The 17,344-nt window shown below is 44.2% G+C and overlaps 1 protein-coding gene across 2 annotated transcripts in view; it reads right to left on the reverse strand.

The window, feature by feature from the left end:
- Positions 1 to 17,344, reverse strand: part of ANXA13 (annexin A13) — a 54,539-nt gene that overhangs the window by 24,066 nt on the left and 13,129 nt on the right. For both annotated transcript variants that reach the window (XM_048212656.2, XM_057308012.1), the window contains one exon: positions 3,118 to 3,193. In XM_048212656.2, coding sequence (XP_048068613.1) covers positions 3,118 to 3,193 — 76 coding nt within the window. The remainder of the gene's footprint in view (positions 1 to 3,117; positions 3,194 to 17,344) is intronic.

Here is a 17,344-nt window from a genome sequence, read left to right on the forward strand (position 1 = left end):
AAGCGCGGTCCCAGGACTCGTAGCATCAGCATCACCTGGGAACTTACTGGAAATGCAGGCTTTTAGAAACGACTTAGAACTACCAGTCTGAATCTGCATATTAACTCTCTGGTGCCTCAAAGGCACATTAAAGGTTGAGAAGCCATGAGCTGGATAGAACTAGGGTAATCTCCATGGCAGCTGTTTTCTTCTGGAGCCTCTTTCTGTGTTTCTTTGAGGGAGAATGACAAGCATCCTTTCCCATTTCAGAAAGGATAATGGGTGTTGGGTCCATGCACGCTCAGGTGTAAGGCATTCTGCTCAGAAGGGCCAGCAGAGAGGCCTGGAGTTCCAAGAGGAAGGCCTGACAAGGAGTGTCAGTGTAGGGGGGAGGGTAAAAGGCTGTTCTGGGTTAACCAAGACCCAGACCACACACATCGTGAGGACCCAGGAAAGCAGGGGCACAAAAGAAACAAGGAAATCTGTAAGTTTTATGTGATCTGTAAAAATCAAATATTATTTTAGGATACAGCATTCTTATTTTGAATCGTGTAGGAGGATGAGGGGGTGGGGAGCACACACGTTGTTGATGAGTGGGGCCCCTAGATCCACTGTGCCCCATCCAGTGGATACATGGGGCTGTGGAGGACATGAAGCGTGGCTGGATCAAGTTGAAATGTTCTGTAAGTATAGAAACACACAGTCTTTTGAAGACTCAATGTGAAAAAAAATGGTTGTCAAATATCTCATTAATTTTTATATTGTCTGTTGAGATGATATTTTTGATACAGTATTGACTTTACGAATGTATATTGTTAAAATTAATTTCACCTGCTTTTTAAAAATTTGGCTTCTCAAAAACTTAAAATGACCTATACCACTCACCTTTGTGCCTATGGGACAACTTTTGCAGTTGTCCTATGGGGCAACTTTATGGCTACGGGTTATGTAAAGCCAGCCTTGGCAGGGCTGGGATGTCAATGAGATGGGTGCATGGTCTGGCAGACAAATTTTGCCAATGATGCAATTTTGTTTTGGCTTGCACTTTTTAAAAAAAAAAAAGGTATATTTATTTGAGAGAGAGAGTTGGGGGAGGGGCAGAGGAAGAGAGAGAATCTCAAGAAAACTCCCTGCTGAGCGCAGAGCACAACGTGGGGCTCGATCTCATGACCCCGATGTCATGACCTGAGCTGAAACCAAGAGTCGGATGCTCAACCGACTGAGCCACCCAGGAGCCCCTGGCTGGCACTTTTTAGTAGAGGTTGGAATTCTAGAATTCTAGACCTTCAACCAAATCATAGCTTTCCAAGATGGTCCTCGTTTCCAATCATCCCGCCCTCATTTCCTAACTCTCTGACCGTGGGCAAGATAGTTAACCTCTGAGCCTCAGCACTCTCGTCTGTGAAGTCGTTAGAGGACAGCTTTCTAGGGTTGTCGGGAGGGTTACACAGGGCGACCTGTGTGCAGTGCCTAGCTTGGCACTTGGCACGTAGAAGGTGCCCCACGACAGTAATCACACGACAGTGCTCCCACCTTGAAACCACATCCAAAAGGGAGAAGAAAACACTGATTTTGGCATTCAGTGGGCTCTCCATCTGTGCTTTTTGAACCGAACTCACTAGGTGGCTACGAACGTGGGGATTGATCATTAACTGCAGCTGCGTTATTCCCACATCCACTTCACTCCTGTCTCCAACCCACATCCAGGTGTCAGGACCTCACTTGAGAAGCAGCAGGGAAGCACCTGTGAGGCTGGCTCAGCCACTCAGCAAGACTCAGAGCTGTAAACATCCTGCCACTTCCAGGCAAACATGGCTCCCAGCAGCTGTTGTCCAAATACAACATGAGCCAGGTCAGGATATGAGCAAGAGGCAGCTCCTCTCTGCTGAGCTTTCCTCTGATGCCTCCTCCCCACTCCCCCAAACCAAGCAAGCTAGTTGTCATCCTTCATTTCCAGCTCCCTCTCCCTCTGATTTATTCAAGAACACTTACTATGTAAGTGTTCACTTACTTTTACCACTTTCCTACCAGATCTTCTCCAACCCCAACTCCTTGGAACTTCTCCAACATTGCTTGGACAAGGCAGACTATTTTCTAATCAGATAGTTCCTTATATTGAAGCAAAATAGCTCTTCTTAGAGCTTCCACTATGGATCCCAGTTCTTTCTCTGGAGTCGCACAAAGAATTTATGGCTGTATTTGTTCGACCACAATACCCACTCCTAGGAAAGTAAATCTTCACTGATGTACTTCTAAGTAAAAATCTAGCACTTGGTTTTGCAAAACTATATGCCAAATGAGAGAAGCCAGACTCAAAGGGTCACAGATTGCACGATTCCATTTATATGAAACGTCCAGAATAGGCAAATCCATAGAGACAGAACGTGGATGATGATTGCCTGGACCTGAAGGGAGGAGGGAGTGGGGAGTGGCTGCTAACAGCAATGAGGTTTCTTTTGGGGCAGGGAAAATGTTCTGGAATTAATGACCGTTACTGATCCTGTGAATATACTAAAACCCAGGTTTCTGGGACTAGAAACTTGTTTCATCAGAGACCTCCTTGGGTCTCAGAGCCTCTCCTCGTGGCCTTATTTCTAGATGCTCTCCCCTTCATCTCACCTTGTTACTTAGGTTACCTTATTCCTGATCCCTTTTTAGTCTCTCCTTCTTAGTCATGCACTTACCTTAGGCATCGACGTAAATGGCTTCTCTGGTCTTGACCCTTGATTCTTGACCTTGGCCACAGTTTTAGGTTTACTTGATCTACTTCTAGATGCAGTTCCCAGATCCCTAATCCAGCTTTCATCAGACCCTATTTCCCACCACCTCTCGTGAAAGGGATCAGAGGGGCTTGGATGACATTAGGATTGCATGACTACACTTCTCATGAAGTTTCTTCCACCTCAAGGTTAAATTCAATGTCATAGTATCCAATTTTTAACTATCATAGTGAATCTTGAAAAGCATTAGGATCTGATTATGGTTTGGGGATCTTTTACAAAGAGAGCCCTAGAAGTAATTAACTTGGGTTAGCTTGGAATGCACAAGGTCATCTTCCTAAGATCATGGGAAAGTTGGACATGAGATCAAATTTAATCAACTTCAAAAGTAAGTTAAAAAACAAAATGTATTTCATACCCATTCCTTTGCAGGCTTTGTTCAGCTTTTTGGCATCCCGATCCACATCAAAACCCTGATGACTCCTCGCTTTGGCCTGGAGAAAATAATTGAAAAGGTGAGTGGACAATATAGGCATGCTTGAATTGTCTCTGGCTGACATTGGTAGCTATTTGGAAGACGAAGAAGTCATCCAAATGAGGGACCAGCTGCTACTTTACACGTGGGTACATGTGGAAATCAGCTGGGGAAACTCTGGCCCCAGAGAGATGACTGGTACTCCTTGGAGTCTGCTGGCCTTAGATGACCATGGAGAATGGGCCCCTCTGTTCGTAAGGACAATCAGCCTGAGATGAGATGTTCTGACATCAATCCTACCTTTGTGTGACTTCCTCTGAGACAGAGAATAATACAGTAGGCCAGTGTCCTGGAATGCTTGTTCTCCCCTTTTGCCATGAGGCACAAGTATGTCTGGGGAGTAGTGTTGCCAGGCAGAAGGCGAGGGTTCTAGGATCTTATTACAGATGCATTTGGTGGCCTGGACTAAAGCTTCGCCATCAACACAATGAAAGACACAACATTTAGTTGCCAGAGATACTTATGGACCAGCAATAGCAGAGTTACTGGTTTTTACTGTTCCTTGGGGAGAGAATGTTCTGTTTATTCACTAACCTAGTGTTTCTCTGACTTTGGTCATTGGTATAATACATGCACCGATCTGTCCACAGCTAGTGGACATTATTATTATTTGCTTATTATTTTTCTTTCTGCTACCTACTTGGTTTTTACTTAAAGTTATTTTCAAAAGGAAATCTATTAGCACTAAAATGGAAAAACAGTATTGGTTGCCTAAACAAAAGGTCAACATAAAAATAAATGTATCACTATTAAAAATGTAAAGATGTGAGGTTAATTGCAGTGACACAACTCATAGCTTTGAACAGACCCTGTGTTTTCTTAGTTCCTGGCCTTCCCTCACAGAGATTCTCTTTGATGACACGTGTCCCTTATTTCCCATGCTTCAGTGAAGGCTGGTGTAAGTGCTGCTCTCTGCACCATGCACCCGATTCCCCTGTCCTGCCTTTTATTTCCTTTGGCCCCCGTGGGGAAGGAATAGGAAACCACATAAAGTCCAGTAGACATGTTGTGTTTATTTGTCTGGCATCGCTATTCCTTTGGGGGGCTTCCCTGTCCCCCATTTTATGTGTTTTCATTAGGGTTGTCAGTCCCCTGAGGATTAAGCCCCCTTGTCCGGCCCCTGGGTGGGTACAGACCCTGTCAATCTGGCAATTTGTGATTGGCTCAGGAGTGGGAGTATAATCCAAGCAGGATCAGAGCCTTTTCTTTGGTTGATATTGAGATATTGAAAAAGAGAGAGAGATCTCTTCTGATTGGGCTTGTTCAGCTGAAAGAGTGAGTCTAGAGCAAAGCAAGGCAGAGACAAAAAGAGTAGAAGTATGGAGAGAGAAAGAGAGATTGAATACCACCACATAAATCCTCAGACGCAGCAGTGCCCGTTTCCTAGCACTTCCCAGTTTTGTTAATGAAGTACCACCTTCTTGAAGTCAATGAGTTGGATTTCTGCCCTTGCAACCAAAAGTGTTCTGACTCATATCCACGGACTAGAGGAGGGCTGGCTTCTAGGCCTTGGTTAATGGAGAATCACGCACTCCTAGAGCTGAAGGATCTTTTAGGGCCACCAGTCACCTCTCTGCTTTGTGGAATCACTCCGTGGCAGGGCCCATCTTGAGTATCTATTTCTGAAGCACATGGGCAAGGGGACTCACATTTGTTGAGCACCTGCCACATGCCCGACAATTTCTTTGTTTACAGACCTTTCTTCATTATTAACCCAGAAGAGTAGCCATTAGGACTCTTGATGTACAGAGAAGGATGTCTGGGTTCAGGCAGTTTAGGGAATATGTGTGAAGACTTGCGGGCTGTAGGGCTGCACCCAGCTTGGGTTGCCGCCTCACACCCTTGCTTAGTCCTGTGCATCGTCCTGCCTTGCACTCCAAGTATGACTGGGGCCTTTTTGTTCAGCAGACAGACGACATATCCCATTGTTCTTTCCAAATCTCTTGTGTGGTGTGAGAAAGCTATCTCATGCTGTGAAGCTTGTTGGCAGGATCAGAGACATAATTTGTAGGGCTCAGTGCAAAATGAAAATGTAGGACCCGTGTTCGAAATGATTTCGAACTTTAAGATGGTGACATCAGAGCATTAGAGCCAGTGCGAAGCCCTTCTGGGCGTGGGGCCTGTGTGACTACATGGGCTGCACGCTATTACAGCCCGTCCTGCCTGTTGATCGAATCCTCTGAGTGTGGGAGTGCGGGAAGTGGCAATCTCAGAAGAGCGAATGGTTGTCTTGGCTTTTCATTAGAAGTATTTTTTATGGAGGGGTCAGGTGGTGAGGTAGAATCGAACCAGAGCAGAAGACATCTCCTCTTAACAGGCTGATTCATCAACTGTTCTTTTAGCCTCATCAGTGCCGAGGATTTGGTGGGACACTTACTCTTTGCCCCACCTCACATAAATGGAGATAGAGACACAGGGCTCTGTGAACGGCTATGCCGGTGATGCTGAGGGCTGCCCTGGCTGAGAGCAGAGGGGCTGGAGTTCAGCTGGGGTGACATTTGCTCAGTTCTGGGCTGGCCTGGCTGCCTGTCCCCCAGAGACCCACATGTTTCCCTCATTTGCACAAAGATGCGGCCAGGACTTGCAGAAGCCATGTGGAGACTTGCTTAAGATCACTGGGCCAGGTGATGGCTGACTTGGAGCCAGGACACTGGCTGTGTCAAGTGTGAAAGGACATTCCCATCCTTCCTCCCCTTACTGGTTTAGTAAGGTGGTTCCGTGATACACATGTCACAGAGTTACGGGAGCAGAAAGAAGGGGAAACAGGGCTTCAGAGACTGACTCATTCCTAGTCAACACCAAGTGTTGTTTGAAATTTAAAAAAAAATTAATGTTTCTATTAAAAAAAAAGGAAGAAGGAAAAAAACCCTCTGAATGTCTAGTTTATCGAAGGCTAAAAACCAAAGAAGTAAGTGTCATTTGGTCCAAAATAACAGTGATATGGGGGGAGGGGGGCAGTGGGAGAATGTTGAATCACATGTTAGGAATAAAGATGACATTGAGACAACTTTTTCCTTTTCGTTTAACTGAAAATGCAGCGTTAAGTTAGTGAGACCCCTGTTGGACTTCTGACCTATAGAACTGTAAGATAATAAAGGTATGTTGTCTTAAAAAAAGTACAGCATGAAAGTCTCTATCAGACCCACAACCATCATCAGGGAAGGTGGAAATCAACCATTCCCAGGTTCCTTCTAAGAACCACTCTTAGCCATGTTGATTATCTTTCCTTATCCAAAGAGAATTCAGTCTTGTTCCTCATAACCACAGGCTATTTGATGTCGGAGTGAAGGAATCATGTGATGGGATTTATTTAAAAGTAGGGAGGGAGGTGAGAAAACAGTCTGTTAGGAATTTCCCCCCTGCGTGGCAGGGACTGCCTCCACAATGGCCGCATTCATCAGTGCCGCCCAGTGGCTTGTTCTGATGAGCTGGGTAACCACCTTCTCTGGAATGTATATGGAGCGGACATTCCACCTCCATTGTTCATCGTTAGCAAGTCAGGCAGCTGACTTTGGGGCCTCAGGCGCGTTTGCCCATCAGATTTCATTTTTGCAACCTGAGGCCACTGAGCAGCCTTCCACGTAAAGCGGGTCTGCAGGAATGCACGTCAGACACAAAATGGCAGCCCAAGGCACTCCAGTGTGAGGACAGACACCACCGTGAGGATTTAGGCAAATACATGATATTCCACCTGCTTTCTAGGCAACATAGAGGCAGAGTGACATTCCTTTTTTGTTTTCTTTCCATTTGTCTCTTCACAGCATTTGCACTGACACCCACGAGACACATTCAAAAGACAAGATGTTAGATATTAATAAAAATGATAACAGAAGTCTGGGCCTGGAGCCCACGTGAATCCAAGTTCAAATGTGGCTCTCCCCCTGACAGCCATGTGAACTTGGGCCATGAACCTCTAAGCCCTCATTTTCTCACCTGTAAAATGGGGGCAATGTCTCCCTTGTAAGAGTTGAGGCTTATGCGAGATAACATTTCAGAGGCTAGATAGATAATCACAGAACTGCTAGGGTTTCCTCTGCTTCTTTGGGCCAGCTCTTGGTTTTTCGTCTCATAGTGATATTAGGTTGTCAATTCTGCATATTTTCACTCAACAAGTTTGGAAGATTATCTATCTATCTATCTATCTATCTATCTATCTATCTATCATCTATCTATCATCTATCTATCTATCATCTATCTATCTTCCAAACTTGATATTGTGAGATATAGATGTATCTCCAATGCCCCAAACTGGATTTGAATCCCAGGATAGCCACTCATTACTTATGTGACCTTGGGCAAGTTTGGGAACCCATCTGTGTGTGGTTTCCTCATGGCAAAAAAGTGGAAAATAAGTGTCTATTCATAGGTCTCTTATGAGAATTTAGATCAATTCCTTTATACAAAGCCTCTAAAATGAAGCCAAGCAGAGAGCGTGTGCTTAAAAAATGTGAACAATTAATATTTACTGAAGGCAGATCAGCAACGAACCTTCCAGAGTATTTTAAACCCTCTCCTGCTTGCGGGGTTTTCACTTTGTAAATGGCACTCTAAGGGTCGGTTTCTCATTGATCACCTGCAGTTTGGATCTAGAGTTCCCGACGCATTGTTTCACACCAGGCAGTAAGGCGGTTCACAATTCAGGCTGTGTGGAGTCCAGGCAACCCGGGATGACACCCCGATACCACATTTTGTTAACTGCCTCATTTGACCAGCGTGATAATTAGCACCTCATGGAGTGTGAGGAGCTCACCGATAGACAACCCTGGTGGGGTGCTTGCCAACGTGCCAGTGCAGTCAGGCTCACAATGGAAGCAAATACCATTAACTCGACAAAAGGCTCTGCCCAGTGCATGAATAAGCTGGTATCTTTCAGTCTTGTTTTTGCTTCCTTCTAGTATGTCTACATGGCACTTCTCTGTGTCCCCATGTTCCTGCATCTTATTTTTTTAAAAAAGATTTTTTGTATTTATTTGAGGGAGAGAGAGAGCACAAGTGGGGTGAGGGGCAGAGGGAGAAGCAGACTCCCCGCTGAGCAGGGAGCCTGATGCAGGGCTTGATCCCAGGACACGAGGATCATGACCTGAGCCAAAGGCGGACGCTTAATCGACTGAGCCATCCCAGTACCCCCATGTTCCTGCATCTTAAACAAGGAAATGATTGATCCATCTTCCTGGAGGAGGAGGCATACAAAATAAACCGAGATGCTATGAGCCTAGAGGCCGTGTCACCTGGGCAGAAGGAATGCTGAAAACACCCACTCTATGAAATGACTCAGAGATGGGCCAGCATCAGCACATCGACTGCCCAGGAGGGAGGCTGGCTTTTGTCTCAAGTTCTGATACTGTCCCCTGCCCACAGCCCTACCAGCTAGAAGGGCCAGAGTGGAGAAACAGACACCTGACCTAAGGCTTCTGCCCCCGTGCAGTTCAAGGAAAGCTTAACTCTTAGGATCGAAGGGAACATTTGGAGAAAATCTTCCTCCAGCTTGCAGTGAACTCTGGGGATAGTTTGTGAAAAAGGTTGGCTGAGGGATATCATCGGCAGACAGTTGCTATGTATTCTATGGTAACCAGGATGTTCCAGGACCCAGCCTAAGTGTCCTCCTATTTAAGGACACTCCTACTCAGCAGTCCTGGTGACCTGATCTATTTGGAGAGCATCAAGACTGGGAAATGATTATATACTGCTCACGAGAGACATGTGAATTTAATTAAAGAGCAATATGCCGCAGGCAAATTAGACTTTCCTCGGAACGGTTCCCCCTCTCTCCCTGCTTCCTTCTCTTTTTTCTCTTCCCCCTTTTTTCCATCCTCCTTTTTTCCTCCCTCCCCTTCCTTCAGCAGACAAGTAGTGAGGATCTGCCATGTGGCAAGCGCTGCCCCAGGTGAGGGGGACTGGATGGATGAAGTGCTGTCCTTCCCCAGGGAAACCAACAAGGAAGCAGTTCAACGACAGTTGCATTTACGACAGGACACACGCTTTGGGGGCAAACAGCTGGGAGGAGGAGGAGGAACTTTTAGGGAGAAGTTGACATTTGTGCCGGTTCTTGAAAGATGACTGGGAGTTAGACAGGTGAAATCCAGACATCCATACATACACATGGAGGGATGAAGGTGGGGGAAGGACACTGCGGGGAGCGACGGAGCATGATGCTCTCTGAGTCTGTGTACATGTGCGCCTACCTATGACCTGCCACTGAACTGCTGCAGAACAGACATGACTGATTTAAGCAAGACACAGTGACATCACGTGGACTTGGGAGTAGGACCTACTGTATTCAGTTATGCTTTGCCCCTCGCCGGTTGTACGACCGCCCTGGGCAAGCTGACCCATCTCTCTGAGCCTTTGTTGTCTCGGGTTTAAAGTGGAGGTGCACCTGCTTGTGGGTAGTGTGAGGTTTGGATGCAGTCAAGTGGGGGTGCTGTGCCAGATTATGGCGAGCGCTTGGTTGGTGGCACGTAGGAGGTGCTCAGTGACATAAGGATGTAGGGGTCACTTGTAAACCCTGAAGCATTATCAAAATGTAATAGGAGTGGCATTTTGATTGTTTGCTCTTTCCAGTGCAGTTCCCCAGAAGCCTCGGCTCGCTGCAATTTGCTGGGTAAATATTTGAAAGTGGTTGCTTGGTATCCAGGCTCTGAGACAGGAGGGCTCTGAGGAAGTGCTGGAGAGCAGAGGGCAGAGAGCTCATTGTACGTGGATCGAAATGAGGGTGCTGTTTGAGCCAACATGAAATCGGGAGCAGGCTGAGGAGATTAAAAATGAGGACCAGGATTAGAACCGGGTGGCGGCCTGGGCTTTTGAAGCAGAGAGGAGGGTAGACGCAGGCGAGGGTTGTGCTGGGGAGAGCCTCACACGTGGCTGAATTCTCCCCATTGTAAGCAATGACCATTGCCACTGCTAGTTATGGTGCCTTGAGCCAGTGTTGGCGATTTGGGCCAACCTTGGTTTGTATAGATTTTAAAGTCATTATAGACTTGGGGAAACTGAGATCAGTTTCAGAAAGAGACTTCCTTGTGGTCACATAGGTATCCATTCTCCCAAAGAAATATACCCTTGAGCCTGGCATGATGCTATTTTTCTCTCCTTACCCTTTCTAAGTCTCTGTTTTCCATCTGAAAGATAACAACATCTTATGGGTTGTTACAAGGACATGCATCAAACACGCTTGGCAGGAAACTTGGCCCGTGGTGAGTGCTCAGTGTTATTTTTATTACTTCCTTCCATCTTGACCTGCTTCCTATGGAGTGTCAAACGAGCCCCTGACGTGTTGCTTTGTGTGGTACCTTTAAAATAACCGATTACATAATTTTGTCCTAAATCAGAAACTGTTTTTTACTTACAGGTAAGTAAGAGTTGAAGAGAAATGTAACGGATTACCACTTAAATTGAGAATGACAGCAAAATACAAAGCACTTACTATGTATGTGCCAGGCCCTGGCCCAAATAATTTACATACAATACTCATTTCACCCTCACAAAAACCTTATAAGTTGAGAAAACCAAAAACAGAAAAGCGTGTAAGTTGTCTGAAGTCACATAGCTACTAAGTGATGGAATTCAAACCTACACAGTCTGGACCCAGAACCTCTACCGTTGACTTCTCGTTAACCACAGCTTTTTTGTCCCTTTCAAAATTATTATTTTTTAATTTGATGGTAGATATTTTCAGTCCAGCTCTTAGAATGCTAGTATTTTACAGAAACGCCAGCTGAGACCTGTGATTTGTCCGCTGACCAGGGAAGCCAAGGCTCCCTTGCATGGTGTGAGATCAAGAAATGTTCTTGGCGATGAGACAGTAGGAAGTGAAATGGAAATGAAGGTCGGCTACCATTATTTGCAAGGCAAAATGGACCGCCTCTCCCTGCGAGCAAAGCATCTATTCAGGAAATGCAGTGTTGTCAATTCTGTTGTCAGTATCCTTCCGAGTCAAACGGAATCATGGTTTCTGCTTCTCATCTGTGAATTAGGACTAATACCTGCCCTACATAGCAGAATCTTGGGAAGAAGAAATACAACAACGTGATTCACTATAGCATTATTCACAATAACCAATATAAGGAAACAACCTAAGTGTCCATCAACAGATGAATGGATACAGAAGAAATGGTACACACGTATATACACACACATACATGCGTGCACACACACACACACACACACACACACATATGCACACACGAAATGAAATATTACTTAGCCACGAGAAAGAAGGAAAGCTGTCAGGGTGCCTGGATGGCTCAGTCAATTAAACATCTCACTCCTGATTTCGGTTCAAGTTATGATCTCAGGGTCGTGAGATAGAGCCCCACATCGGGCTCTGCACTGGGCATGGAGTCTGCTTAAGACTCTCTCTCTCCCTCTGCCCCTCCACCCCTCTCTCCCTCTCTTAAAAAAAAAAAAAAGAAAGAAATCCTGTCATTTGCAAGAACATGGACAGACCTTGAAGGCATAATGCTAAGTGAAGTAAGTCAGATAGAGAAAGACAAATACTGTATGATACCACATATAGGTGGAATCTAAAAAAAAGCCAAACTTAATAGAACAGAGACTAGAATGGGGGTGGGGAGAAAGGGGAGATGTTGATCAAAGGATACAGAATTCTAGTTATAAGATGAGTAAGTTCTGGGAATCTAATGTGATTCTAGTTAATAAAATACTGTATTGTATACTTGAAAGTTGCTAAGAGAGTAGATCTTAAATGTTCTTACCACAAAAGAGAAGTGGTAATTATGCATAATGCAGGTGTTAGCTAAGCTTATAGTGGCAATCACTTTACGATATGCAAGTGTATCACATCAACACATTGTACACCTTATACTTACGTAATGTTATATGTCAATTATATCTCTGCAAAGCCATATAAAAAGCTAACCTGAGAGTTCTGGGCAGGGAGATTTCATTATGATGATTCAGAGCTGGTAGGGGAGAAATTGGCTTTTTTTTTTTTTTGCCTTTTTCCAATAGGCTATCGGGGCACTTCCTCCTCCTCCTCTTTCCCCATCTCGCCCCAAACCTTCCCGTTCCCTCTTTACTAAAACATCTTGCCCTCTGAGTAGTGGCGGGATCCTAGCCAGGGGACTGCAGAGGCAGTTTGAAAGCTGAAAAGCAGGAGACCAGCAGGATGACCAAAGTTTCTAATATGTTTATTCTTCTGGGTGACCGTTTTCCAGCCTGATAAACTGTCAAACATTTTCATAGGCAAAATCTCATTACTCCCTACCTGACAGAATCTAGGTTGATTTGTCTTAGTAGGAAGGGTCCATCAGTGTTCAGTGGGGAAGGAGGAGGGGGGTACTGCAAGCAGATTCCTCACTGTAACTTCTTGAGTCCTCGGAGGGCCAAGGTCTTTGGGGATTGACAGCACTGGTCTCTTGCTCCTCCGTTTCTTAAACACCTGGTTGCCCACCATTGAGTCCACTGGCAACAGGGGAGAATCTATCTACTTAAGGGAATTTGCTGAAGCCTCATCTCTTCTCTGGAACCATTCCTGACCCTCTTGGGAAAGATTGAGGACTTTCTGCCAATCGGGTATGGGACCTAAGGTGGCCAACTGTTTGATTGCCCAAGACTGAGGGTTTCCTGGGATGTGAGATTTTCTGTGCTAAAACGTTCTAAGTAAACCAGAATGGTTGCCATCCAAGCTGGAGCTGACTTTGCAAGCTTTCGAGAGCCAATTGTGAGCATCTTTTCCCAACTCTGTGTTCAGTGAGGTCATGTTAGTAACTTAAAATCAGCTGCGATTTCATATTTATGCTATGGAAATTGGCCTCTGGCACAAATTGGGGTTTTTTTCCCCACCCCCACCAAGAGCTGGCTGTGAGACATACTCTAGCACACTAGTTTCTCCTTTGTGCTTACACTCCACTCTAGAGATTTCTATCAGATCTCCTTAAGATACATTATTACTTATTCACTAGTTTATCTCCTTCCCTAGACTATAAACCTCTTGGGACCAAGAACCCCGTCCTATTCCTTGTCGTATCTCCAGCACCTAACATAATGCCTGGCACATTATAGGCACTTGGTAAATGTTTATATATTAATGGAAGCTCATTTGAATTCTCTGCAGCCATGAGGCATTTCTCTTCCCTTCTAGAGGAGGAAGAATCTTCTTCCTTTGTATCTGACAGAATATACCACATCTCTTTTCCTTTGCATCTTGGCCTTACTCTACTTTGTATCGATGTCAGAGGTCAGTGGCAATAGTGGGGGCAGAGGAGGGGAAGAGCAAAGTTATCCAGTTAGACATCTTGAGCTGATAATGATGTCAAGCCTCCTAGGGTAATGAAGAAGAGAGAATGAAAAAAAGGAATAGTAGACTTAACCAGGACACCCGAGAGAGTTCATTCAGACCCTACCTGGAGGCTCAACAGGAAACACAAATGAAAGTGAATACCTTAGACTTTCAGGTCTGGAATAGTTTGAGCAAACCATAGCTTGGGGGCTGTTAGAATTAAAACCTATGGAGAAAACTGTGGACTCTTAGGAAGATGCTCTGAGCAAAACACAGATGAATAGCTTTTTGAACTTGGATGCACGTTAGAATCATTTGTGATGTTTTAAAATAAATAAATGACTGAGTCCCATCCTGGTCCTCCTAAATCAGAATCTCTGATATAGGTATATACTAGGTGTAAGTATTTTCAAGACTTACCAAATCATTCCAATGTGCAGCCGGGTGCTGGTCTGACAAAGATTAGAAACTTTCCCATTGACATCCCAATGAATCAGAAAGACAGCATAAAAATGTGCTGAGGGTTGACACAGGTAAGAAATCCTAGACTTTATTCAAGGAGCAAAAGATAAAGGGGAGAGGTTTATCATAGAAATTCAGCCTAGGGTTTTCAAAATGGGTGACTTGGGACAGTGAATATATTAAAATCTTTTGGACTTTCCAACTAAAAAAAGGAATTCATCTTTAAATTCTCTCTCAGTTCTTCTGATTGAGTCATTCTTTGCCTGGTGATAGTATGTCCTTCACACTCTTTCCACCCAGGGATTGGCAAACTACAGACTATGGTCAAATTCTAGCCTGTCCACTGTTTTTATTTTTTTATTTTTTAAAGATTTTTATTTATTTATTTGACAGAGATAGAGACAGCCAGCGAGAGAGGGAACACAAGCAGGGGGAGTGGGAGAGGAAGAAGCAGGCTCATAGCGGAGGAGCCTGATGTGGGGCTCGACCCCCCAGAATGCTGGGATCACGCCCTGAGCCGAAGGCAGATGCTTAACCGCTGTGCCACCCAGGCGCCCCTGTCCACTGTTTTTATAAACAAAGTTTTATTGGAACATAGCCAACCCACTCATATACGTTTAGTCAGTGGCTGCTTTCACACTTCAATGGCAGAGTTGAATCGTTGTAACAGAGGTTGTGTGGCCCACAAAGCCTGAAATAACTATTTTGCCAACCCCTTCTCTACTTTATGCAAATAGATCTTTTTATCAGAACACAGATGACAGAATCTGAGCCTTCAGCTGGCAATAGTATTTAGTTAGAATTTAATATAGTCTCTTTTGCTTTCATTTAGTTACCTATATCAACTGATAATGATTTTCCATTTATGGTACTCATATAAATTTTCTTTTTATGATAAATTTTTTATGTGTCAAAAGGATGAGTGAATTTAAAGAAAACACTTAATAGAACTATTAGTAGAACAGGTGGCACATGTATTTGGCAACATTCACGAAGGTCATACTTAAGTCTGAAGTTTGGGAAACATTGAATGTATTTTACAGGTCCCCTCATTTTACAGGTAAACTGAGGCCTAGTTATTAAGTCATTTGCCCAGGGTCACTTACTTGCTTATGGAAAAATCTGGACCCCTCCCTGAGGACAATGCTCTTTTATCTCTAAGTGGTTACTTATTTGTACTTTGAAACTGATTAGTGTGAATGCAAAGTATTGTACTCTTAAAGTTCATGAATTCAGAGCCAGAAATATCCTGGCAGTATTTCCACAGACATGTTTAGTAGACACTGATGGGCAATTTGAAACAAAACAGAGTGGCCATTCACCTCTTTAAACATGAGTCTTGGGTGATTAGTGGCACATTGTTTCATTAAGTTGATTGTTTCTTGGGCATGGCTTCCTTAGAATAACACATTTGGGGTTTTTTTTTAAGTCTTGCTTTTTTTTTTAAATCAAAATCTGCTTAAATGCTTGTCAGAGTAAGAAGTAAAACTGCTAATTAGAAAAAACATATATACTGCCTTTTTCTCTGTGGGTCTATTTAAACACAGTTTCAATCTTATAAGAATATTTCGTATTTCACCGTGTAGTTATTGTTCCATTAGGATTCTCCATGGTCACACTGACTAACAGCAAAGCTGATTCCTCCATTCTTAGGTCTTCTTCCCACTTGGACCCTTTCCAGAGGTCTGTTCATCAAGGAGGTTGACCAGATAGCTAGGTAGTGTGTCAGGCTGCCTAAGTTCTGGCTAACCTTAGAAGGGTGCTGAGAACACATAGAACTGTTTGGCTGTTGATCTATCTATCCTTTCAGAGATGCAATTTTAAGGTGACATATATGAAATATATGTTTGGCCATTACTGTAAATGGGTAGGAATATTTGCATCATTTGGCAAAAAAGGCTGAAAAGAGGAAAAACATCCACTTGAATCAGATCTTGAAATGTGTTCTTAAAAAAATTAGTGAAACTTTTTAGATTAAAAAAAAATGACCTTTCTTCTAAATTTGGGATTATTTGTATGTTGGCATTTTGAGAATATCTTTTAATGAAGATTGATATAATTAGGTCATTTTCCAGAAAGATAAACTTTCTCAGACTATGCCCTCTGGGTTACACATTAAGTTGGTGTGACATTTACCTATCAAAGGTGACTGCAAGATTGGGACCTGACCCTAAGGAGATCTGACCTTAGGACCCTCCAATATCTAGTGCCCTAAGGTGGTGGACACCGTCACTTCTAAAGATACTGACAATATAATCAGAAGTACAAACAATGTGACTGACCTGCTGTGCTCTGAGCTCTGGTATAGGGAGACTAAACGGGGCAGTCCCTTTAGGGGCTACACCCAAACGGAGGAGAGGGGAGCTAATGGACTCATGATGTTTCAACTGGTGACTTTCCAGTTGAGCACTGCTCATCCAGGCAGAAAAACCAGTAGCTCAGCAGCCTCAATACTGGGTATTTCTGTAGGAAAGCCCTTCTCAGTCTGGATATCAGAAGTTACTAATGGGCTAATAGCCTTTGGGGGGAAACCACTGCCTCTCAGCTGCTGTTGTCACCATCAGGAGGACAAGGGTCAATCTTGAAGAAGAGTTGACTCTATCCTGTGATAAGAAAGGCAATCAGGGTGAGGGACTATCTGGGCCAGAAGGACAGGAATGCATGGTTGCTGATAGAAATTCAGTCAGATAAAGACATTATGGAGGCATCTTGAGCCCTATAGTCTTGCTTTCGCTAAGGTCTGTGTCTCATGAAGTAATTGTCAACAAACCAGGAGCAAATTTGCCTCTCTGGGGACATTTGGCAATGTCTAGAGACATTGTCATAAAAAGGGGAGTACTACTAGAATCTGGTCATAGAGATCAGGGATTCTGCTAAACGTCCTACAAGGCACAGAACAGCCCCTCACAACAAAGAATTATCTGGTTCCAACGTCATTTGTGCTAACATCTAACTTAATGAGGGTCTACCACCCTGGCCTAATGGTTGTAACAATTCTATAAACATGTTTCTTTAAAAGGTGTTGAGAGGCTGGGCTGCTGGTGCAAATGGCACATAGGTACTGACTCAGGCAAGGTCCCCAGTGACAAAGAGCAAATTGCTGTAGTTACATAAAAGGAAGGATTAGAAGTGGAGCATGATGTCTTTTTTCCCTTAGTTTTATTTCAAAGAAACCCAGATGATAAATCTGAAAGATGAGTCCTGGGACAAGGTAACTAGGAGGAAGAATCCGAGTTAAAGTCGGTCCACCGTGAGAAGCCTGCCTTCACCCTCTGCTTCTTGGTCTGCATCATGATTGTAGGCACCATGGCCTCAGCTGGCAGGAGCCTCAACCGGCAGCCTTGGTTGACTCATTCTTGGGGTCCCTTTAGTACTGGGCTGGGCTGGACAACTCAGAGTTTCTCCCAGAAG

This window comes from Ursus arctos, unplaced genomic scaffold, assembly GCF_023065955.2.
Source record: "Ursus arctos isolate Adak ecotype North America unplaced genomic scaffold, UrsArc2.0 scaffold_6, whole genome shotgun sequence".
Taxonomy (NCBI): Eukaryota; Metazoa; Chordata; class Mammalia; order Carnivora; family Ursidae; genus Ursus; species Ursus arctos.